Source organism: Silurus meridionalis, chromosome 24 (genome assembly GCF_014805685.1).
Source record: "Silurus meridionalis isolate SWU-2019-XX chromosome 24, ASM1480568v1, whole genome shotgun sequence".
Classification (NCBI taxonomy): domain Eukaryota; kingdom Metazoa; phylum Chordata; class Actinopteri; order Siluriformes; family Siluridae; genus Silurus; species Silurus meridionalis.
Window position 1 is genome coordinate 13,246,188 of NC_060907.1, and position 24,430 is coordinate 13,270,617.

Consider the following 24,430-nt stretch of genomic DNA (forward strand, 5'->3'; position numbering starts at 1 on the left):
ATCTCCTGTAGCAGGTCTTCCTGGTATGCTTGCAACACAGCCATGGTGTTGAGGCAACCAGCAGCCTGACCTGCTGCTGCGTAATCCTTGCCCACCAAAGCTGAAATCGCAAGGACTTGGTGAGCAGAACCGGAAATTATGGGATGATGCTGCACCCAGGGAGAGAGAAAGCCAGCTAGCGTCTTTTCAACCCGGGGCATAGCCACATAACCAATCTCATTTATCCCCACTACATTTACATATAGCCAGACATATGGGGTGAAAAGGCGGGCTGAGTATGGGCTATTCCAGGATCTGGACACCTCAGTATGCAGAGCCCCCTCGGAGGAGGAAGAGAGGTGGGTGCCACTTATACTGGGGGAAGAAACCACCGCTTCCGAACTCGATGGGTGAGGTGTAAGAAACGAAAAAACCCGTCTCCAAGCCCTCGGCCAGATCCGCCTGCGAGCCCCACGACATCTGCCGCTGCCATGCCTCAGCAACAGCGGGGTTAGAGCCGCGAGGGAGAGCGCCCTCCTTGAAGAGGAGCGCTGGGTCCACATCGACATGCAGCTGCAATGCGAACAGTCAACTTCCTCGAGAACCCACTGAGCATGCTCCTCTCCCAAGCAAGCTACACACAAGGCGGAAGTCTTGCTAGCTTTTCTTACTCATTTCTTTTTTTTCTTCACCGCATGTGCATTTTATAGCTCCTGAAAGGAACTACCTTCATGTTGTTTCTACATTTTTACCTATATACTGAAAAGCTGCTGTGCTCTTCGGTTTCTTATATCAAATCTTAGCTTGGTAAGAAATGGGTTCTACTTTGGGATGACGCTGTGAGCTGCAGAAATGTTGTTGCCAAAGTGTCATTTAAAACTTTCCATGTGGAAAGTCAGGGAGCTGTTGCGCATGATGAAAAAAGACAGATCTCCTTGCAGAATCCGACATGCTTTATTTGACATTTGTTATTTGAGCATGGCTCCAACATTGTTTCAACATTTTACACTACAAAAAAAAAGCTGCTAATTTTTCCTCCTCAAATGCAGTAGAGAGGCTTTTGACACTAACTGTCACACAATTGTTGCTCAGAGTGGCAGTTACAATACATACAAAGCACAAAAGTACATTGTCTATTTCTTTAATAAACAATAAATGATCCAAAAAAAAGAGTGAAAGTTATAAAACACAATAATGTCACATGATCATATCCCTATTCATTATGTAAATCCTGTTTGTTTAGCAAGATATGATCTAATATATTTCCATTATTTGTTTTGTAAAACATAAAGTGTCACCAGTATTCAGAACCCTACCCAGCATGCAATACTGCAGGGAATATGTTAACCCAAGCAGGTGATGACTTATTGGTTCGACTCATAGTACAGAGAGTGAGGAGTCAATTGACAAATCACACGATCAACAATTACCCATGCGATTCTTTGTCTATTGCTGCATAAGCTACAAATCAAGTCAGCGATGTTTAATGAGAATGGATTACTCGCAAACAACCAAGCAGCGCATTTTTTATCCGCGTAACAACCTTTCATTATGGCGCGTTTCCTCTTGAGGACTATTGAATTACTAAATAGGATTGGCTGTCATCACCTGGAGAAAAATATTCTCGTTTTCCTCGGTCACAACAAACCAGACTGATATTAATCACTAAGACTCAAAGTATGGATTAAAGCAGATGTAAAGGCCCAGGGAGCAATTTCACGTTTTATACCACTTAAAAATGGTAAAACACAGATCACATACAGCATGAACAAATGAATACTAGCTAACATTAAATGATCTTTTAAATCACAATTAATGAGCTGAACAACCAGGGAACACACACACACACACACACACACACATACACATTAACACACACATTCACTCTGTTAAGGCTACGGTGGCCGAGAGACTCTGGTGTTTCAGCCAAATAAACTTTTAAAACTCCCAGTGTCATTGTATGAACATTTGGATGCCACTACACAATGACAAAATAGTTGCACTGTCCCTCTATAGCTGATTAATCTTTGTACGTTTAGACACATAACAAATTTTTTTTCCTCCAGAGTCAAACACTATAAATAAACAAAAAGCTCATAATAAATTATTTATAGCCTATTCACCTTTCACACAGTATTAAAACTATTTTTCCATTGGTGACATTTAGCTATGAATCCAACTGAAATCAAATCAAATCTAGCTATAAAACCAAAAAACATTTAAAGGAACAGTTTACTTGACGCTTCAGGCATGCAAATTACACAGTGCTAAACTGGTAGCTACAGGATTCCCATTTCCAGCATTGTAACTTTTAAACTAAACTAAACTTCAACAACAAACAGCTTTTGGCATAAAAAGGATTGAGTGTCTCTTTAAGGAAATCAGGAACTATTCTGTGAAATAGATATTAAATGTGTCACAACAATAGCAATATTCTTAACATTTCAATTCATTATGTTAAATGCAATAGTTATCAAATGGATTGGAATGTTTGAATTATTTTTGAGACACATGCATGTTCCTTTTGTTTATATACAACAAACTAGATACAAAAACAGACAAGAATTGAACAGTGAATTGAACAGAGTCCAAATTTGACATTTATGGCACTAACATGAAAGCTTATGTAAGATAGATGGCAGGAGAGACAATATTAGCAGACTGTCTCATGTAAAGTCAATCCAATTGAACTGCTCTTGAATGAACTGGAGCGCAATGTCAGAACGTAATCTCAAACTAGAAAAGAAACCTTTAGCAAGAGCTTCAACAGATATAGCAAAGTATTCCAGCTGAATGGTCAATGTAAATCTTTATACTATTGAGTTTGTAAAATACTAAATAAAAGGAACATTTATGTGTCTAAAGTATTTTAACAGGCACTGTACTGTATTTTCAGTGTTTTTTCCATGTACTGTACTAACGCTTAATTTACAGCATTTGATACATATTACACTATTAATTCAAACTGTTATTTTTCTATGCCAGAATGTGTTTTAAGTCTATCTCATCAGATAATCCAGGTGCTTCTTATAGTCGTATAAGAAACATCAGACCTCTGCGTCATTTGAAGAAGTTTTATCTCTTGCCATGTCTTATTAATTTACAGATTTACAGCCCATTATACGTATCCAAAAGAGGAAAATGAAATGACTCAGTGCCAGCCCACACTCACCATCTTCATCTGACACATGACCTGTGCTATGACGCATTTAACCCACTGCCAGACGACAGCCACAACTCAAGCTTGATTAGATCATATCAGGCATGATATACAGTAAAACTTAGTGGAAAATGAACAATGTGACTGCTTAATGGTGCGTCAGTATGGTTTTAAATGTTTCAATATTGGGCTGGACATTTTCTACTATCTGGAGTTAATACACTCATGAAGGCACATGTTCATAGTAATTAGGTGCATGAACTGACTTACTGTATATGTACAAATAGCAAGCAGAAATTTCAATGATGCTAATAATTTTCCTACAAATGAAGGTGAACGAGTGCAAAATGTCCTCATGCATTCATTATTAAGCAAGATCTAATGTTTTTGTTTGTTTTTTTAACATGTTTTCTGTTGTCTTTGCATTTAACTGATTGTCACAATTTTTTCATTTTGTTTTCTGTCAAAACAGTTTGAGTTTTTCTGTTCTAGTTCTATTCCCAATATAGGTATTTATGGGTTTATGGATTTGTTACCTGGTTGTGCTCACCTGTTTAGTGCCCTTGATTAGTTTATCTGTGTATACCCTATTGTGTCATTCTTTGCAGTAAATTCTTTTCATGTGTTCATAGTTGTTTATTATAGTTTTTGATTTTCATTATACAGTTACAGATTATACAGTTTTCCAGTTCGTTTTTTTTGCCTTCTAGTTAATTGACACATTGGAGAAAGGTCTGTGAGCAATTATTAACTTATACAGTTATCCAAAGCAGTTTGAGAATAACATGAATTTATTTTTCATCTGCCTCATTAATGCAATCACTGATCAGTCTAAGCTAAAAAGTGCAGGATAGTTGATTATTAGATTTGCCGGTTTGTTGCTCCTCCTTGTGTCATTTCCAGTAGGATTTCTTATGATTTATTCATTCAATAAAAAACGCAGGGCTCGGCTCTGTGATTTCAGGTTGAAACCCTATTTGCTACTTGAAGCTATGTTTGATCTCTGTCAAGGCTTGCATGAAATGGAATGGTAGTCTTGGAAACAGAAGTTTAGATTTGTCACAGCAGAGTGAGAGGGTAGCTTGCCTGTTTAATGTGCCGTTCCATGATCAAAACATTGCTCAGAGCTTTCAAAGGACCAGAACAAACTTTGTCATGTCACAAAGCTGGCAACTTTGGAAAAATAACAGCACCTGCTTTACCAACAGACAGCCTGTCATACTGAGAAACATTGCTTGTGTTTTAGCCCTAAGGCTCCTGGGCATGATATTATTTGGAACATATAAGAATGGTTCATAAAACAGTGGGGAGTGGGGTAGGGGTGCTACAGATAAAAATGTAGAATAAAAATAAAAGGGGTATGGACATACAGTATAGTATGGGTGTAATGTATGGACTAATGAGGAATAGAGAGACATAGAGAGAACACTTTCATCTGTGATTAACATTATATTGCAGTGTTAATAACCAAAATCAGTTTAAACTAAAATAAGCATTTTAATTGTCTGGCCCCTAAAGCTCGTTATTTTACTTCTAATTCCAAATTAATCCATTCTGAAATCTGATTGGTTAAAAAGTGTTGCTTTATTGACACTACTGACAAGTAGATCCAGCTCTGAGGGAAAGCATGACAGGTTTAATATTGATTTATTAATAATTCTATCATTCCAGTTTTTTTGTTGTTGTTGATGTTATAACGTTTAATAATTATATTATTATGAGGTGATGCGATTCTACCTTTTTTTGAAGGATCTACAATTAAAGTCAGATTTGAAGCCTATAGCTTTATGTTTAATAATTAATCACAATTATCATCATCATTTGTTTCTACTGACATATCGTGTTCTTTTTTTAATCATTTAAATTTGTTAGCAGTTACAGTGGCATAAGTTCAAAGCTAAATCATATATTAAGGATTTCATAGGATTGGGGCAGTAATGGCATCATGCTTTTCTATTCCTTATAATTTGTTATGTTATGTTGTATGTCACTTTTTTCGGTAAATCATGTTAAAGCATAGGTTTATAAAAAGAGCTTTCAGTTAAGTATGTCTTTATGTATCTGAACCAAATCTAACCACTGCATTTACCTTCTTCACAATCAAGGCTGAGCAGAATTTATAGGTATTCGTGTAAATAATTTGTACAGAACTTACTACAAAGCAGGGCTGAGATTACAGTTTATATATTCAGAGGAGCTTTGCAAGAACGCCTCATCAGCTTGCAATGAGCGAGAAAGCAATTAAGACAACTAGCATGTTTTTAGGGGGGTTTGGAGTGTGTTCTTACACATCTGTATGCATGCTGGTACACTGCCAAAAAAAACACCCTTCTGCTGTTTAGAATACTACTTAAGCTTCAGCGATGTCAACCACAAAGCAAAATTTGCTGCAACAGAATGAGCTACTGAGATAAATTCTTTACTGCCTATAAAAACAGCAATGTAGAACAGTGGATTGGTCATAAGTACCGCCTTGCTGACAGCAAGTTGAGATATATGAATCAACGATAAGCATTTGGTAATAAAAACACATAATCTCCCTAAGGAATGTATGCTTGTAATGAAGTGCGTCGCAGAATTTGGTTCCTTGGTTTGTTGTTAAAACGAGTGCAAAACTTGGAATAGAAACACACATTGAAACCATTAATGATGAGGACAAAACCAACAGCATGTCCCTAATCTTCTATTCATGAATGACTGTACCATTTTGTAGCCATTAGTAAGTTGACCTAAGGCAAGACAAATAAACAAACTGATAGATTGTTTCATGCAGTATACGTATTTCAGTGATCGAATATTTACATAATTTTCTATACAGCACAGGCACAGTCTGTGATATATTCTTAGCAGATATCTGCTTTTTTTCTTTTCTTTTCTTTTTTTTTTACAATTGTCCATAGTATTTTAGAAGAACATGCTCAAATATTTTCTCTGGGGATCAGTATCAATGCTGTTTACTCATCACTGGTGATACCTTGAACGTTGTCGTTTGCCCGAAAATTAATACATCAGCACGACAAAAAGAGGAACAATTCGCAATTACCAAAATACTCTTGAAGACCCTTAAGACAAAAACAGAAAACTAGATCCGGACAACCTCTGGATTCCAAGCTAACATGGCCCTACTGTGCTAACAGTGGTGTAGCTAAATTTAGACATGGATGCAGCGGTGACCCCGGTAACCTCTTCATCACCTTCCCTCCTCCAGCAATTGAGAAACGGCAGGGTGCAGCAGGCGAAGGTGGCCAGCAGTGCCTTGCGAAAGCGCACGTTCATAAAGCAGTAGATGATGGGGTTGACGCAGGCCGATGTATAAGACAGGAGCTGGATGAAGGAAATAGGAGCGCCAGAGAGAGCCCGTTTGGCTGAGAGCTGGTCAAAGGCCTTCCATGTGTTCGCGGTGTACAGTGGCATCCAGCAGATAAAGAACATAGCTACAATGATGATTAACATACGGATCACACGCTTCTTGGCCAGGAGTTTGGCTTCAGAGGTGTTGCTGCGTGGCATGTTATGCTTAGAGGAGGGGGAGCTACTGATGGCGGAAAGTTCCATGGCTGGGGGTTTCTTGGAAACCTGAATGTAGCAGCCATCACTGTCGTCATGACCGTGGGATACGGTGTCATTCATGCCATTCTTCATCACTATTAAAGAAATGAACAAAGGAGGGGGAAAATATGAAACATTAATTATGGGACAGATTTGTTTTGTATTGTCTTACATATAAATTCACATTTTAAAAGAAAATTACAAACATTGGTTGAGAAAAGTAGTATTCTGGTTTCCAACTTAGTGTCACAATTGTTTACCTGATGCTTATTCTAGTGAGCTTCAAGTACACACTTTCAGCACAGTGAAAGTCCCAGCTTGTTAGGAAGCTAGAGTCAGAACACAGGGTCAGCCATGATATGGTGTTCCTGGAGCACAGAAGGTTAAGGACCATGCTCAAGGGCCCAACAGTGGCAGCTTGTTTGTGCTGGGGTTTAAACAGACCCTCCGATCAGTAACCCAGAGCCTTGACCATTAAGTCTTAGCATCATAATTTTACTGCACTTGTGTTAGATCATGGGTGGGCAATTAATTTTTACAAGGGGCCACATGAGAAACTTGAATTGTGTCAGAGGGCCACACTAACGTTAACTTGAACTTAATTCTGCTTAACTTTCTTCTATTGTAAAATGCACTAAATTATATATTTTAAATCTCTGGTAATAATAATCGGAAGAATAAAACTATGTGAATATTTATATTAGGCAATGTGAAATTGTGGTGTATAGGTCAAATAAGGAAACAAAAACAATTATTGAATCAGTGCAATTTATTTTTTACTTGTCAATCTCCACAAACAATGAAAAACAACAACTTTTCTTAGCGTGAGTTGACATCTTGAGGGTAACCTGGTTGGCGTCACTTGTCGCTGTTCACCTTCACTCACAGCTCACGCACGCACATACGCACATATTATATTATATTGTAATAAATATTATTTTCGGGATCTACAGGGAATGTTTCAAAGATCAACCCGTCGATCGACGACCAGTGATCTAAGGCAATGAATTCCATAGTTTTTTGTTTTTTGCCTTGGCACCATCACTGGAAAACTTTCCTGCCTTTTCAAAAACGTCCGCTACAGACGGAGTGCACGTGCTCGAATTGACTTTACTTTTCTGCGCCGTATTCTTCTCATATTTAGAATGGCAATTGGGACGTTTGGATGCAGGTGATAAATTAAACCTGACGTGGAGAAACTCTTTGTAGATACACCCCTTTGCAGAAATTTCAGCATTGCATGTTTTGCAAATCGCTATCCGTGGGTCTTTCTCCGAGATATTGAAATGGGGCCATCGTTTGCCCAGGTCTGTGTTAGATGATCATAGGGCTACATTACACCTGCAGAAGCTCTTGGTGACTAGAAAATTGATGCACAAAATGTTTATTAATATTTTTTCAGTTTTATGTCATGCACAACTTATGTAGAAGTTACAGTATGTTTTATACATAAACAGTCAACCTTAAGATAATAGCTGCTAAAACTGCGATTTAGTATACACTAATAATGTACAGTTCATTATAGATACTATATCAGTGGTGGTACTCATACTGTATATCTAAACCAGGGTGGAACATAAGATAAATACAGTAAATTTTTCTTTGTTAATATTTATGGAAGAGAAATAAGAGTACATTGGCATTGCCTCCAAGAAATAAAGTACCTTTGTATGAACTGACTGTTGGAATGGTAAATATGCATAAGCTTAAACAAATTTAAATTGCAGCACAATGACTTTGTTTACACTTTATAATTTCATTTGTTTTTAATCTAGTTTGGAGTGTATTTCCAACGAACCCTCATGTTCAAAGTACAGTATAGACTCTGGTTGCCGCTGCAAACACATGCAATTTCATTTGCAATCTAATGTGTCACTGTGTAATTAGATTGAAATTGCATGATTTGCTAATTAGCTCAAACTGTAATGCTCATAATCTTCAGAATCAAAATCAAATCAGCCATAGCCTTCCAAATGTACAATGAAACACCCCATGTGAAAGGTTAAAAACAAAATGAAAGCAGGTACCTTTGAATGCTTTTTCCTGTGCATTATAACATTTTAAAGAGAGAGTTTTCTATTGGTACATACACACAGAGTGTGAGAGTAAGAGTAAGAGAACTCTATACACAATCTCAAGAGAACTGTGAGGTTACCGGGCTCACAACAAGTTATCATGTAATGCAATTTCTGTATTTACTTAAAGGTAAGATTTTATTCATTTCTTTTTTTACTTTATTACTGTATTTACTTTAGTAAGATATTGCACATTAAAATGTAGTGAGGTTAAAAGTTTCAGAATGTAAAATATTTTGATAAAATACAGATGCTTCAAAATGTAATTGAAGACAGTAACAACCACTGTTTCCACCACTGTTTATACATTAAAGAGATAATTCATTTAAAGGTGAAAACAATGGTTCAAAATCATGTTCAGAATTGTGGCTTAAACTCAGATACATACATTGTACATCTGTATCACACGTCTCATATTTTTTAACAGATTTGAATGCAAATATGGTTTTGGATTCAAATCTGTTTTAAATAAACCGGGTGTACCTGCATTTTTACATGGACAAGCCATGAAACACATGAAACAGTGAGGTGTAAACATGTTTGTTTCTTCCTGTTGAACTGATGCTGAACCGTAAAGTACATTGTTGCTAATAAAATACCACAAAGCGGCAATAAAAACAAGTTCAAAACAGAGCACCCTGATTGGTGGCTTACTGCGTGCTTGACTTAAGTTGTTATCCACTTATTAAAAAAAATAGGAAGGACTGATTTTGTAAAATATAGTTGAGTAAAATTTTATAATTTACTCTTAAATGTAGTAAAGTAAAAGTCTCCCCAAATGGAAATACTTCATTAAAGTACATATACGTGAAAAAGCTACTTAAGTACACTAATGAATTACATTTACTTTATTACTGTCCACCACTGTTTATTCTTACTTTATTTGCTGAAAACCCTGTTGTTGATCTACTGTAGATGCTTTGAGAGGAACCAGACTATAACGCAAACTCTAAATCATTAATCTTGCACAATTGTATACTGTAAATTCAAACAGTGTTATGCAAGTATCAAAAGGGTTTTCAATTTGAGTGTACTGTGAGTAAAAGCACAGGACAGGATCCAGGTGAGATTATCCTCTGAAGTAAGGCTGAGTATTGGGCATGCAGGGCACTGGTGGTAAATGGAAAGTGGAGATTCAGAGAATGACTGGGTAATGAATGTATGTTTACAACTCTGTGGAAAATTATGTGTACATTTACACAGTGAATGTTTTTCTTTTAATCTTGTGAGGAAGAGCTGATGCCTGAGTGACTTTGACTATATGCAGACATATAACAGAGGAAGAGAGAAAGAGAGAGAGAGAGAGAGAGAGAGAGAGCGAGAGGGGAGGGGTTCTCTTACAGAAGACCTTTTCTCTCACTGGGAGAGAAACACTAGGGTTTTCCAAACAGTTTTTCTTTTATTTTTTTGGCAAGGGCAAATATGGCTGTCCATATGGGACCATTCATAACATCACAAATTAGGTTTACATTACAAATACTACTATTCCCTTCCAGCAATAATGTGTATTGTACTACATTATTGAACCTATATTCTACACTGGAGCACAGTGCTACACTACTTCATAGCTAAAGAAACATGCAACAAACTTTTTTCCCCTTTGTAGAAACTGGAACCAGACATCTTTAAAAAGATGAGAGCTAAGGCGACTGTAACATATTTACTGAAAAGAAGCACTAAAATAAATTCTGTCTGTGAGAAAGGTTTTTGATAAAAGGAAAACCAACTTACAAAACAGAATTAGATTAATGAGATTCTGTTTTGCTGCCAGTATTACTGCATATGTAAAATGAAATGTGTTGGTTTATACAAGCTGGTGTTGGATCTATGATGATCTCAAATGTTCAGCTATTTTATGAGTTGCTCAGTAGCTCCTGGTTCCATAACCTTAAATGAATGTATATGACTGTAGAATAGGCATTACTCACTATCTTACATTCCAGTGCTCATGTTAGTTCTCACTCTCCTGTGTTTTTTATTGTTTTAAAAACTATAAACATACTCTTAATATCACACAAATGAGGATAGGTTCCCCTTTTGAGTCTGGTTCCTCTCAAGGTTTCTTCCTCCTAACATCTAAGGGAGTTTTCCTTGCCACAGTCACAATGGCTGCTTATCAGGGATAAATACACATCGTTTATCTCTTAAATTCTGTAAGGCTGCTTTGAGACAATGTCCGTTGTAAAAATCACTATAGAAATAAACTTGACTTGACTTGACATTCTACAAAGCTGCATTATTAAAATCTGGATGGAATTTATAAAATGCTATAAATTATATTTGATAGAATTAATGACACTTCAGCAATCATTTGCAAATTTATATTAAACAGAATTAAGCTTAATTGTCTTAAAAATAATCAAAAAAATTAGCAAGCATCAAACAAATGTCCCATTACTTCCTGTATGAGCATTTCCATGTTAACTTTTGCTATATTGAACTGTTTGATGAAAAAAATAGAAAAAGTTTGATGTGAAATTCAACAAACGTCTGGGTTCTACTTTCTAACTGTTTAAAGCAGAAACTGTTTAACCCTTCTTCCTGTGGAAAGCTGTCAGCAAGTTTACCCACAAGCCTTAAACATTCAAAGAAACCAAAAGGAAAACTGTAGCAAATTAATGTACTGTATGTTATCTATTTTTAAATTCTTGCTAATTTCTTATTCAGTATATTTGTTACATTAATCTAAAAGCTCACCATATCATCTTTTTTTGCATTGTAGTGTACATCTAATAAAATGTACGACAAATGCATATATTGTTTATTACATTTACTAACATAGATAAAGTCAAACTAACAGCCGCAAATCAGCCATTCCCAAACATCAACATTCTTCCCTTTTCTATTATTTCTCTTTTTCAGTGTCAGGTTCACCCAACAATTTTTTATATGAATCTTATACAAATCTTCCAGCACTTCAATATAAAAGATTTCAATACTTTAACTGTTCAAACAAAATGTCAACACTATAAAATACAAATTTAAATATAAATAAAGAAACCCAACCTGAACATGAGCAATGGAACAACAACTGTGAGACTGTGAAAAGTGAGACTTATTGTATATACAAATGCAAAGGTCAAATAATGTGATTCAGATTGCATAATTAGTGGCATAGGAAAGCTAGTTCAAGGCCATAATCCTGACACAGTGTAGATAATCTTCAAATACTGTAAAGTTTTTATTTGAGCTTGTATTGATTCTACAGTATTTATAGGTATGAAAGTCGTTCAGTGGTCTTTTGAAAAGTGAAAATATTTTCTGCTTAAAATGAAAACAACCTGTAAAAATGAACAAAAGAACTGATTTGAAAGGTCCTTGTGACTGTAAGGAAGAAAAATGTATGAAATATAATTACAGGCAATTTAACATTGTCAAATGAAGTACCTGGTATTGATATGCCTGCTTTTATGTCTATCACCCACACCTTTTTCCCCCACAGTACGTTGATTGCTTTTTCTTGCTGAACAATGTCAACCAATTCCACAAATAAACCACCTTCGGATAATATATTCATAAATAATTGCACATTTTTTTTTACCTTAATAATTGCTTTAATGTAAAAATAAAAGACTTGTGTCTATACCTCTTAAAATATTTTGGCTAATTCTTTGTGTATGCTTATATTTTATATTTTCTTTTATTTTCCCCTTCCTTCTGTACAGAAATGTAAATATATATATATATATATACAGTACAGACCAAAAGTTTGGACACACCTTCTCATTCAAAGAGTTTTCTTTATTTTAATGACTATGAAAATTGTAGAGTCACACTGAAGGCATCAAGGGCTATTTGACCAAGAAGGAAAGTGATGGGGTGCTGCGCCAGATGACCTGGCCTCCACAGTCACCGGACCTGAACCCAGTCGAGATGGTTTAGGGGTGAGCTGGACCGCAGAGTGAAGGCAAAAGGGCCAACAAGTGCCAAGCATCTTTCGGGGAACTCCTTCAAGACTGTTGGAAGACCATTTCAGGTGACTACCTCTTGAAGCTCATCAAGAGAATGCCAAAAGTGTGCAAAGCAGTAATCAAAGCAAATGGTGGCTACTTTGAAGAACCTAGAATACGACATTTTTCAGTTGTTTCACACTTTTTTGTTATGTATATAATTCCATATATAATTTCACATGTGTTAATTCATAGTTTTGATGCCTTCAGTGTGAATCTACAATGTTCATAGTCATGAAAATAAAGAAAACTCTTTGAATGAGAAGGTGTGTCCAAACTTTTGGTCTGTACTGTATAAGGCTAAATAAAATGCTAATTTGAATGTCTGTTGCATTATAAGGATGACTGGTTAAAGTATTTGGCTGCTGTTTAAAACAAGGACATGATAATAGCAAAGGACATGACAACATTTTGTGGGGATAATGTAGCTAGCAAAAACAAGATTTTTTAAATTAACATTTAAAGCTAGATTAGTTTAAATCACTTCAATGCAATCAATGTAATACTCTAGGGTTTAATAAACACTGTATTATCTTTGAGCAAAAGCATTTTTGACCAAAGATCTGTTGTTTTTAAGAAAAAGAATGAAATGAGAGAATGAACTCTTAGTACTGAGCCACACTGACGTTTTGACACAGTAAATCTTAGTTTATTATGTAGCTTCAATTTATGCATCATATAGACATCTGGAAGATGCGCTTATCCATATGCAGAGCTGTTACCACCAGGTAAATGGTGGCCATTTAGATGTACTGATTTATCAATTTATTGAATATACAGTATATTCGTCAGCATAGTTAATTAGTACATTAATAATACTTTGCTGCATATGAAAACCTGAGATAGGTGACATTTAGCATTACACAACAAGTAAGGCATTAAAATACATGCTTGCAAAGCATTTTTAGTCAATTTTATTAAAATAATCTTGCTTCTCACCTCTACAGTCATTCTTCTGCTCTAGCTCGAACTGAATCCCACGGTAGAGCTCTCTGGAGATGAGGCCATAGGCAATGATCATTACCACACCCGGGATGAAGAACAGAAAAAAAAGCAACAAGACGTACCTGAGAGGGAGATTAAAAGAAAAAAATCAATAAAGAAAAATGAAAGAGAACTGAATCAATACAGACCTTTAAAAAGTAACTGCAGATGAGACCCACTAAAGCAATTATCATGTACAGTACTTGTGTCAACTCAGTTAGTGATATATGGCCTTGCTGATTACTGAAAGGCCCAAAGAGTTATTGAATTAGTGTAAGCCTCCACCTCCAAACACTGAGTCAAGCACCGAAAAAAAAAAAACTTAACACAACAATAACTGCTAATGTATTTCTGGCAATACTGGTAGCCAGTTACCAATAAGCATCTGCCTTAACATCTGCTAGATCTAAACTGAATCATGGCTTGTATCTAAAAATTACACAAAGCGTGTCGGTGTTATTATTTCATTGTGGTATTCAAATGACATTCGTGGGAGGGCTGCATGAATGTGTCTCCTCTGGTCCTTTTGCGCTCGTCTTTTTCATCTCTCTGACGTCTTTATGCATTCATTTGAACTCAAACACACTTGTCTTCCTCATCCATATGTGGCTTTCAAATTCGTCGCCAGGGCACTGGCAATCAAAGCAAAACTGTCTTAAAAGGGCTTCAGAAAGTGAATTGATGAAGGCACAGGAAAATGATGAAGCTTCTTTTTATTTTATTCTCTATTTTTTTGTTCAAAGTGAACCTTAAGCCGTATCTCGTGTGGTGACTTTAACACACTCTCAACTGGTAAGGTGAACTCATGGCCCATGTCTGTGGTAATAACTGTCTCAAAGTGTCGATTTGAGATGGGTCAAGAACATCATCAAGAAAAACTGATGTACTGCATGGCCAAGGACACTATTTGGAAGAAATATTCTTGTGCTTAAATCGTAAAATATCTCCATTTAGAATAACTAATAATACAATCAGGAAATGATTCGCATTGTTAAATGATCAGTGTTCCTAGTTTACTGACCACAATGGTTTTAGAGACAGCAATGCCTAACAATCTACTTAACGCACTTAAATATTTATTTAACGTCCCACTTGACTTCACACCAAAAGTCTGAAAGAAGACCCTGAAACAATTATTCGGATATTCTCTGCTACTTTTGTTCAGAATGTGAAACCAGGTTGTCTCCATGAATTGGGCCACAATTTACCCCTTGATTTTTATTTCATTATTATTTTACAACATTGGCTCTTAGAAAACCTGCATCAACATAATGTTAGAATCAAGAATAAAATTTCATTTGAAAATTGCAGCAATATTATTATTATAGCATATGCTAAAGAGAATATGCAAATTAGCAATTACATTGAAAAATGCTGTTAATGAGCATCCATTTACCATTCAAGAACTATTAAAGCCTTCCTATTAATTTCATAAACATTTCATATGTAAATTAATAATTTGCATACACATAATTTTTGTTTCAGGGTTGTATTTGCAAAGTAATATACTGTAGGTAATAATGACAGTGTATAAAAATTAAGTAGAACAAGAAAACTAAAATACAAACTTACTTTTCTTCTTGATGTGATCTACATGGAATTTGGATGTTATAATAATTTTTTTGTTGTTGTTATTTTATATGTGGCTGGTGAAATATTACAAAAATTTCATACGATTCATATGTTTGGGTGAGTAATTGTGGGACACTGAAATTTACCTTTTTTGATGTACTTGACTGTAATGAATAATTAAGGGGAAAGGCTGTTTCAAGCCTGGGAGGTTTAACTAAATCACACGGTAGTGCAAAGAGAATATGATTTTTGTCACTTTTTAGGGTTTTTAAGATTTAAAGATTTGAAGTTTTAGTGATTCCATTATATTGGCTTAGACGAAAAAAGTGCTGTCATATTGTACAGTATTTATCTCAAACATATGTTGTTGTGAAGGACAGTTTGCCTATGTTTAAAAAGTTTCTATAATACACTCATTAGGACACAAATGGCATCCCAAACTGGACAATGTTTGGTTTCAATTCCCAATTTGTGAATTTAGAATAATTATTATTAGCATAATCTGCTCTGTGTCAGTGTGCACTTGAAGAAATGTAAATGTAATGTATATTCTTATATTCTGATTATTATTTGTGACAATACAATCGTGCAAACCAGTATCAAAAAACATTAAATTAATTGAGAGTTACAAAGAAATCTACTCTATTAAGGATTTAAGAACAAGTCTGGAAACAAGATGGGAGCTGTAATACAGGAAACGTATAGTTAAAGGTATATTGAGGTTAGTTCACAGTGTGTATCCAGCTCAGTGGAACAGGAGAGATACTGACTGGAAATGAACTCCTTAAAGTACATTTACACGTTCTTGAGAAAGGCTTGATTTGTCATTACAGACTACACTCATCCTTCTCACTACTTGTTTGCAACACCACCGTCTTGCAAGTACTTACATGTTTCATCCAATCATGGACAACCAGGCGTTTTACTTCCACTACAGGACACTTAGATATTGGCAATACTGATTTACTACTTATATTTAGTGTACTTGTATTCTTAAATTGTACTTGTACTATTAAAGCTGTTCCGCTTTACTTAATAACATGTCGCTTTCACTGATGTTGTCCACCAATGCTTTCATCTGCCCTATTACATTACAGCTTCAGCTTCATCATTCATGTCTAAATATTCGTTCATCTCTAATATGAACTGGTGCTGTTGCTGTCTGAATCTGCACACTGCCACAATCATTTTAGTGCCGAGTGACCCCGGTGTAACTTTGCAAATGACAAATAAATAACTCTTGACTATATATATATATATATATATATATATATATATATATATATATATATATATATATATATATATATATATATATATATATATATATAAATCAGCAAAAAACATCTCAAAGTTAAAGGCAGCATACTAGCTCTATTTTTAGCACTTGATTTATTTGAAATCCACTATAACTCATAAAATTTCCAGTCATGTGCAAGATCTGGCTGGCTGACTGCAAATTCTTTAGGATAATCATGCTGGGTCCTCACTCACCAAATCTGTTCCATTTGGCTTATACGCCAATCTGGGCGACACATGTGAGCAGTGATGTTGTTGGATTTGGGGAAGGGCACCAGAGTGCTGAAGATCGGATACGGTACCATGATGCCCAACGACAGCACCCAGGTAACAGCGATGACTTTGTAAGCATGGGAACGGGTCTGCCATGCGCGTGACTTCAGCGGGTTGCAGATGGCGCTGTACCTCTCGATCGCTATGGCAACCAGGCTGAAGGTGGAAATGCTGACGGAGATACCTGTGGAGAATTGTGGGCGGAAGTACAAGACATGTGATAAGTAGCTTACAGAAACGCCGCCGTAACTAAGCGACAACATCTTTTATCAAGAAATCTGTAATAATGCTTGCCTTAAGTGTGATCAGGCAATCTTTTATCTCTGTGATACATATTTTTTACATGATCTTATGCTTCTGCCTTTTATGACAAGGCTGGATGTACTCTTTATGACCATGATATTCCTGTTTATTTCCTGTTTTAATATCATACAGTGGTTATTATTAGAACTATTATACTTACCACTTTGAAAAGTTAAGCAGGCTGTTCAGCTTTAATTGGCTTATAGAAAAAAAAATGGCATGCTTCAGCACATGCCACTAGAACGCATTCCCATCATAACATTTTTTGCATATATGAATATGTATACGCAGGCTTGATCAGCCAGTTGTTCCGCAGGGTTTGCTTGTAAGAATGCAGCAAGAAGCATGAATTCAATATTAATCTGTTCTACCAAGTCTTGTGTGTTGTGTTCTATTTTGCGTCAATATCGTAATGTGGATATTTCTTATTAAATAACCTTTATATCATTCACATTACTGTTTTCATAATAGAAAAATTCAAATGAGTCACATACAAAAATGTTAGTTATGACTTTTATGGGAACCCCTGTTTATTCATGCAGTTATCCAATCAAATCAGTAGTTCAAAAAAAACTAAATCTTGGTTAATTTTCCCACCAAACATCAGAGCATAAAAAATAAATGACCTCATTGTTTTAGACTGAAGTATGGTTGTTGGTACAAGGCGGTTTGAGTATTTCATCTTCTTTTCTCCTAAAAGTTGTTGTTTTTCACACACAACAGTCTCTAAAATTTACACAGAAAGGTATGGGGGAAAGAAAACTACAGTTGGGAATGTCTTTTTGATGAGAGAGGTCAGGGGAGAATGGTTCAAGTTGACAGAAAGTCTATGATAGCTCAAGAATAACCACTCTTTTAACCCTAGGTTGAAGAAAAGCATCTCTACGGGCAAAACATGTCGAAACTTGAGGCAGATTGGCAACAACAGCAGGGACAGGCTCATTTAAAACTGAAGACTTGATGACTGGAAAAGGACCAGGAAATCTTTTTTCCAATCTTCTGCTGTCCGCTTCAGTGGGCCTGTTCCCACTCTCAAATTCCGGCTCTTGGCTGACAGAGGTAGAACCTCATATGGTTATCTGCTGTTGTGGCCCATCCATATGGTGATGCTTTTCTGTTCATCATGGATATAAGGAGTGTTTAGTTGAGTTACTGCAGCTTTACTTTCAGCATTCCAGCATTTTCTGTGATGCTCAAACCAGGCCATCTGGCAATAAACACCAAAATAGATGAGATAAAATTTTTTTTAATTGAAATGATTGATTTGAATATTAACTAAAACTCTTGGCATAATTGCAACATGACTGTCTGATTGGATAACTGCATGAATACACAGGTGTACAGATTTTTCTTTTTAATTGGCTGGTAAATTAATTTTTTATATTACTAATATAAGCATTTTGCAAATACCACAAATGGATAGGTCCGGCAAAGTTTAAAGAAAACATTATTATTATATATTCCGTGATTTGTATTTTTAATCGATGCTCCTTCGCTTTTCTATAGAACTATCCTTCCTGACCGCAGAAGTCCCAGAGTTTTGGAGAATACAACAGTAAGTACTAAGTGTTCTCCAAAACCATTAAGTGCTCCTTGTAAATTGTCAATTCAAAACATTTCTTTTTTTAATTGATCGATTTTCGTTCTGGAACTTTTAAGTTTGTGTCAAAGGGAAAAAAGATCTCAAAATTCCCCTGAAGCTTAAGTGCTTCCTCCCTTGAGTCCAGATAACAAATAAATAAAATGAAGCTTTTTATGAAGAAAAGCAATGAAGCTTGAAGAGAATTTTGAACAAGTTCAGCGTGTAAATCATTTAATAGCTGGGGGACGGGGGTGGGGGGTGGTGTCTAAAATTGTCTCAAACATCCTTATGTATTGCCTATTCAGCAGTTGTATAATCTTCACTAAAAAGGATGATGGGTTTTATATATTAAAAAAGGCCAGATTTCTCATGTATGGGGGTCAGAGTATAAGGAAAAGACTTGTGGTAAGTTAAGCATGGACAATAGCTGCTTTATGACTGTCTCGCTTCTTCTTGAAGGAACTTATACAATGTGCAAAACACAGTTTAATGTGACTGCAATTAAACAGCAGAACAATGGCAGGCTACACTTAAAGACAGTAGTAGTCCACATCTCCTATAGACACTGCACCTTTATTTGGCATGACTTTGATGGCCTTTCATGTCCTTAAGGGCAGACATTAACGAACATAGCCTGAGAGATTAGACACAAAAATCAATGGTTGGAGGGAGTTGTAATGGTTTGTTGACTGCTTGTGGCTGATGAAAACCAGCCTGCCCGAAGGCTACCTTAAACAAATGTGGTAGAGGAGAGCAACATAAACCAGGAACAAGCAAGAAACCGTGACCATAGCTGTAGGATGTGACAGAACATTCTTTCCCGCAGACTGACAGCAGCACTCTTCCTCTGACTCAAGGCTGGACACATGGCACTGTAGGAGTGACCCAAAGGGTGCCACCACAGTGCCAAGCTGTGATTAAAAATAACTATTTTTTTGTACCAATAAAGTGATAATTTCCGCAATTGCAATCTTACACTCTGCACTAAAAGCCTATTCGAAACTCGGCAAAGATGTAGCTTGTTAAAATCTGCAACCTACATCTGTTCTTGATCTGTTCCACACTCTCTCAGGCTATGGGAGAAATTGAAACAATTTGTATTTGTACAAGTATTACTAGTGTTCAATGGTCTGTGCTTTCACATTAAGGCGCACGAATTGTATCTAGGCAATGCTGTGTTTTTGTGATGCATCGAAATCAAGCAATAATGGCCTACATGTTTTATGGGGCAATTGTTTTTGTTGTAGTTAATAAAGCATTGAAGACAGCTTCCACTAACTTCTCATTTATCAGTGTTATTTCTGCTTGCTCTCCTACATAATAGCGCATCTAGTTCAACTTAGTTCATAAAATCTATTAAATCATTCTCCTCCTTCCAAGGATCCATGGATGCCATGTTGCCCAGGCAACTATAATAATCATAAAACTAATAACACTGCATTCAAATTGATCTTCACATTCTAAACAAATTGATAATTAAGCCTGGCGGTCTGACATTCCACTAGGCAGGAACTACTGATTCAAATTCAACCCTCATTAAAAAGTTATCTTTAATGTCCAGAGGCAGATTACTGTACGGCATGCCTACTGCGAGTATTTAAATCAGCATTAGTGTTTCCATGATCATATTCATCATCAAGGAAATATTATTATGATCGCAGCTTGGTGAACATTTTTGTTAGGCCAGGATGTAATTTGCTGCCTACAAAACAAAGCTATATTTTCACCATACTTCAAACAAAGAATTGTATGACAACCCTTCATTCGTTATTAGTTTCTCAGCCCACAGAACATAGTCAAGCTGAGAAAATAGTATAGTCCACAACACCTAAAATAGTAACTGTTGCTGTCTCATACAAAACGGTGTAAGGGATCAAAATTCAACAGCATGCAATGCAAAACAGTACAAAAAATAACAAATGACTTTTTTGCATATCTTATTTATACTAAAATTGGGAAAAAAAATTAAATGTTATTTGCATGGTTTGTTATCAGGTACATTCAAGTGTTAGAAATGTAAACAGCATCATGATTGCATTAATGATATAATTCACTGTATACAGCTTTACTGAATCTTTGCCAGAAAATTCATCAAGAAATATTTGGACAATTTGATGGCAGAACATGAGCAAAATGTCTCTCCAAAAAGAACCTAGTCAAATTATGAATCATCATAAATAAAAACTTGTTTTAATTTAATATTAAAGCACCGGCCTTCTAAATCCCAATTTAATCACTGCTTATTTATTATTGCTGTTAATCAGAAGTGGCAAAAGTGCACAGTTAAGTAAAGGTACAGATACTCATATTAAACTTTGAAGTACTGACCATACGTTTTTTTACTCAAGTTAAAGTAAAAAGGTTTGGGCTCTGACATGTACTTAAGTAAAAAGTAACCATTACTACAGTAATTTTAAGAGGAGTGGTAGTTTAGTGGTTAAGATGCTCGGTTACCGATCGGAAGGTTGGGGGTTCAAGCCCTGGTATTGCCAAGCTGCCACTCTTGGGCCCTTGAGCAAGGCCCCTTAACCCTCTGTGCTCTAGGGGTGCTGTATCATGGTTGACCCTACGCTCTGACCCCAGCTTCTAAACAAGCTGGGAAATATGAAGAACGAATTTCACTGTGCTGTAATATATATGTGATAAATAAAGGCTGTTCTATTCAGTACTACCTGTTTTAGTGTCAAATGGACCTCACAGCATATTAGTAATAGGGCTGTCAATCGAATAAAATATTTAATCGCAACTAAGCAAATTATTGTCATGAGTTAACTTACGATAAATGGCAACCTAATCGCACATTTTAATTCTTCTAACTGTACCTTGAATTAATATTTCGATTTTTAATACTCTAATCAACATGCACTTCGACAAATATGGATGCTTTATGCAAATGTATGTTTATTATTAGTGAAACTATCCTCAACATAGAGCATGATGAAAAAATATTATTGGTAATGTTTTAAAGTATTTATGGTTTTTTTAATTACATAAATCATCAAGACACCAAACAGAACATTTGCTGTTTCCACACGGATGGTTAATGAGGTGATACAAGAATGGTGAGTCAAGAATTCACTGAGATTCAGGTTGTTTTATTTGTGTGTTTGTGAAGAGAGGTGGCAGAGAGCTTTCTCTTTTCTCTTTTTAAAAAAAGCACAGCATTTTGTTATAAAGAGTAAATAAAAGTAGACCCTTTACAGATTCGAATGATGTATAGCTCTTATCTGTACGATAAAAAGAGTCAGAGTAATTTAAGTTTGGTTCTGCGTTATGAGAAAAAACTGCTCAAAACGTGCTGCCGTGTTTGTCGACCCCCAGAGGGTTAATTGTGTGAATCAGGGCAGATTTTGGTGCTGAATTAAGACTTAGTGCATCAGTAAAACAAATGTTTACAGATTAAAAATAATTTTAAATAGTTTTTTTATTTGTTCATATCTGAAAGAAAGGACGTCGTGAATAAACACATGTTGCGCTGAAGGTTTTCGCCACTTTTATATTTACTTATATCTTTAATAAATATGGTCAGACAGAAATGAGTGCTGCATTAATCACGCATTATTAAATTAGTACCGTTAAAATGATTTTGTGTTAACATGTTATTAATGCGTTAATTCTGACAGCCCTAATTAATATATTAATACAAAACCAATTGCAAATTTTGTTACCTAATGAATGCATCTAGACTGAACAACCACCATATAGAACACAAGCAGAGAAAAGATGATGATGATTAGGAATGTCTATGTTCTCAGTCATGTTTACATCGCTGACTCCCTCTGTCTCATCCACGTTATCCCCAGACTTCGTGTTGCCTTCTGCCCTGCTTATTGTAACTTTGTACCCTAGTCTACATCTGTGGTGTGAAAGCCAGAAAATGATACACCAGTGTATATTAAAAAGCCGCACAAAGACAGGAAATAGGTTGATAAGCTGAAAACGGCACGCAGTTAGAAGAAAGAAATATAAAATATTTTTATATAATTATAAAAAATATAAAAGTAACAACCCTGTTTTGAAAATGAAGTAGAAATTTCAGAAGTTCAGAAATTTTCCCAATGTGGGATGAAAAAAGGTATATCTTAGAAAGTACAGATATTTGTGTCAAAATGTAATGAGTGAAAGTAAAAAGTTGTAAAGTACTGATACCAGAAAAATCTACTTAAGTACAGTAACGAAGTATTTGTACTTTGTTTCTTCCCACCTCTGCTTTTAATATATGAGATACAGTATTAGCAATATAGAAGGGAAAGTCAATTTTATATAAACAGTGGTCATAACTGGCTTTTTTGTAATGTAAATAATATTTGAATTTACTTTCATATTCTACTACATAATCATTTATCCAAGCTTCCAGGAGAATTAATGTATATAACAACATAATGTTGGGGTGCTATTAAATTTATACTTGCACAAAGCAATTCAAATTCACACCACAAGCTCCCAACTATCGAGTTTTCAAATGTCTGGATTCTTACCCACACCTGATCCCAAGACCATACTCCGAAATCTCATTTTCCATTTATAAATCCCTCAATATTTGTCCATTATTTGACTTTTGCTTCCCTCTGATCACTCTATGCTCCTCTTCCTCTTCTGTCTTGCTTAGTAAGCTTTCATTTGTCATTTGTTGCTTCAGAAATCAATTTTTTTGTGGTAGTTCAACTTTAATGAACTGGCAACCCTCATATGTATCTTTGCCTTTCATTACTTGGGATTTCTCTACATTCCCTAGAAAGTAATTCTCATTACGTTACTTTGTCTACTTTAAGTCAAAACAAGATTACACATTAGGTAAAAATACACAACTTAGTTTGTATAAACATTTTAAAGGTTAAAGTCGAGATAAGTCTGTGCCTTTTTTTAACTTCAAACTTCAGCTTTGGACTAGTAGTAGTGTCAAAAAAATAATAAAAAATTAAGAATCGTGTGTTATATTAACTAATCTACTTTAATCTAATTCTATAATGTGTAGTTTGTGGTTCAACTGGAATGTTGGTAAAAATGTTTTCCAATTAAATGTTATTTGGAGTTCAAATTTATTTAAAATTAATATAGCACAACCCTATTTATGCTACAAGAAATGCAAACATATAATATTAAAATCCTCTCAAATCCTCTATAAATCGGTGAAAAGCGGTAGGTAGTGGAAGGTGAAATGGAAAGAGCCTCACCCATGAAATAGGTAACGGTCTTGCACATGGCGGCTCCAAAAATGAAGTCCTCCAGCAAATTAGGGATGAGGGTAAATGGCATGCAGAAGACGGCCATCATGAGGTCACTGACGGCTAACGAGAGTAGGAAGGAGTTTGTGACGGTGCGCATGCGCTTGTTCACCACCAGCACCACGATGATCAGCAGGTTGCCAAACACACTCAGGAGGAAGATCAGAGAGTAGAGGAGGATCCGCAGAGAGTACATTTCTGAGGGAAGGAAGCAAAGAAAGAAGAGTCACATCATGACTGACATAATTTGATCTTTTAAACACTAGAGCAAAATTAAGCTTAGTCAGGGATGTTAGGACGTCAGTGGGATTTTCATTTGAGTCCTAATCAAAAAGCCAATTGCCTTTGTCAAAATAACCTAAGCTGGTGTCAGAGTACATTAGTCACTTGTAATAAAAGAACTCCTCGGCCACTGCATCCTCACACCCAACCCCACCTTCACTGTGCTACACTTTATGGTGCCTTGGTGATTTGGAGAA

The 24,430-nt window shown here is 35.7% G+C and overlaps 1 protein-coding gene across 1 annotated transcript in view; it reads right to left on the minus strand.

The window, feature by feature from the left end:
* Positions 1–914: 914 nt before the first annotated feature.
* cckbra (cholecystokinin B receptor a) overlaps positions 915–24,430 on the minus strand; it is a 29,411-nt gene continuing 5,895 nt past the window's right edge. Inside the window, exons 2-5 of the mRNA XM_046838269.1 lie at positions 23,901–24,149; positions 16,764–17,025; positions 13,653–13,780; positions 915–6,783 (exon numbers count right to left, since the gene is read on the minus strand). Of these exons, the coding sequence (XP_046694225.1) occupies positions 6,251–6,783; positions 13,653–13,780; positions 16,764–17,025; positions 23,901–24,149 (1,172 nt within the window). The 3' untranslated portion in view covers positions 915–6,250. The remainder of the gene's footprint in view (positions 6,784–13,652; positions 13,781–16,763; positions 17,026–23,900; positions 24,150–24,430) is intronic.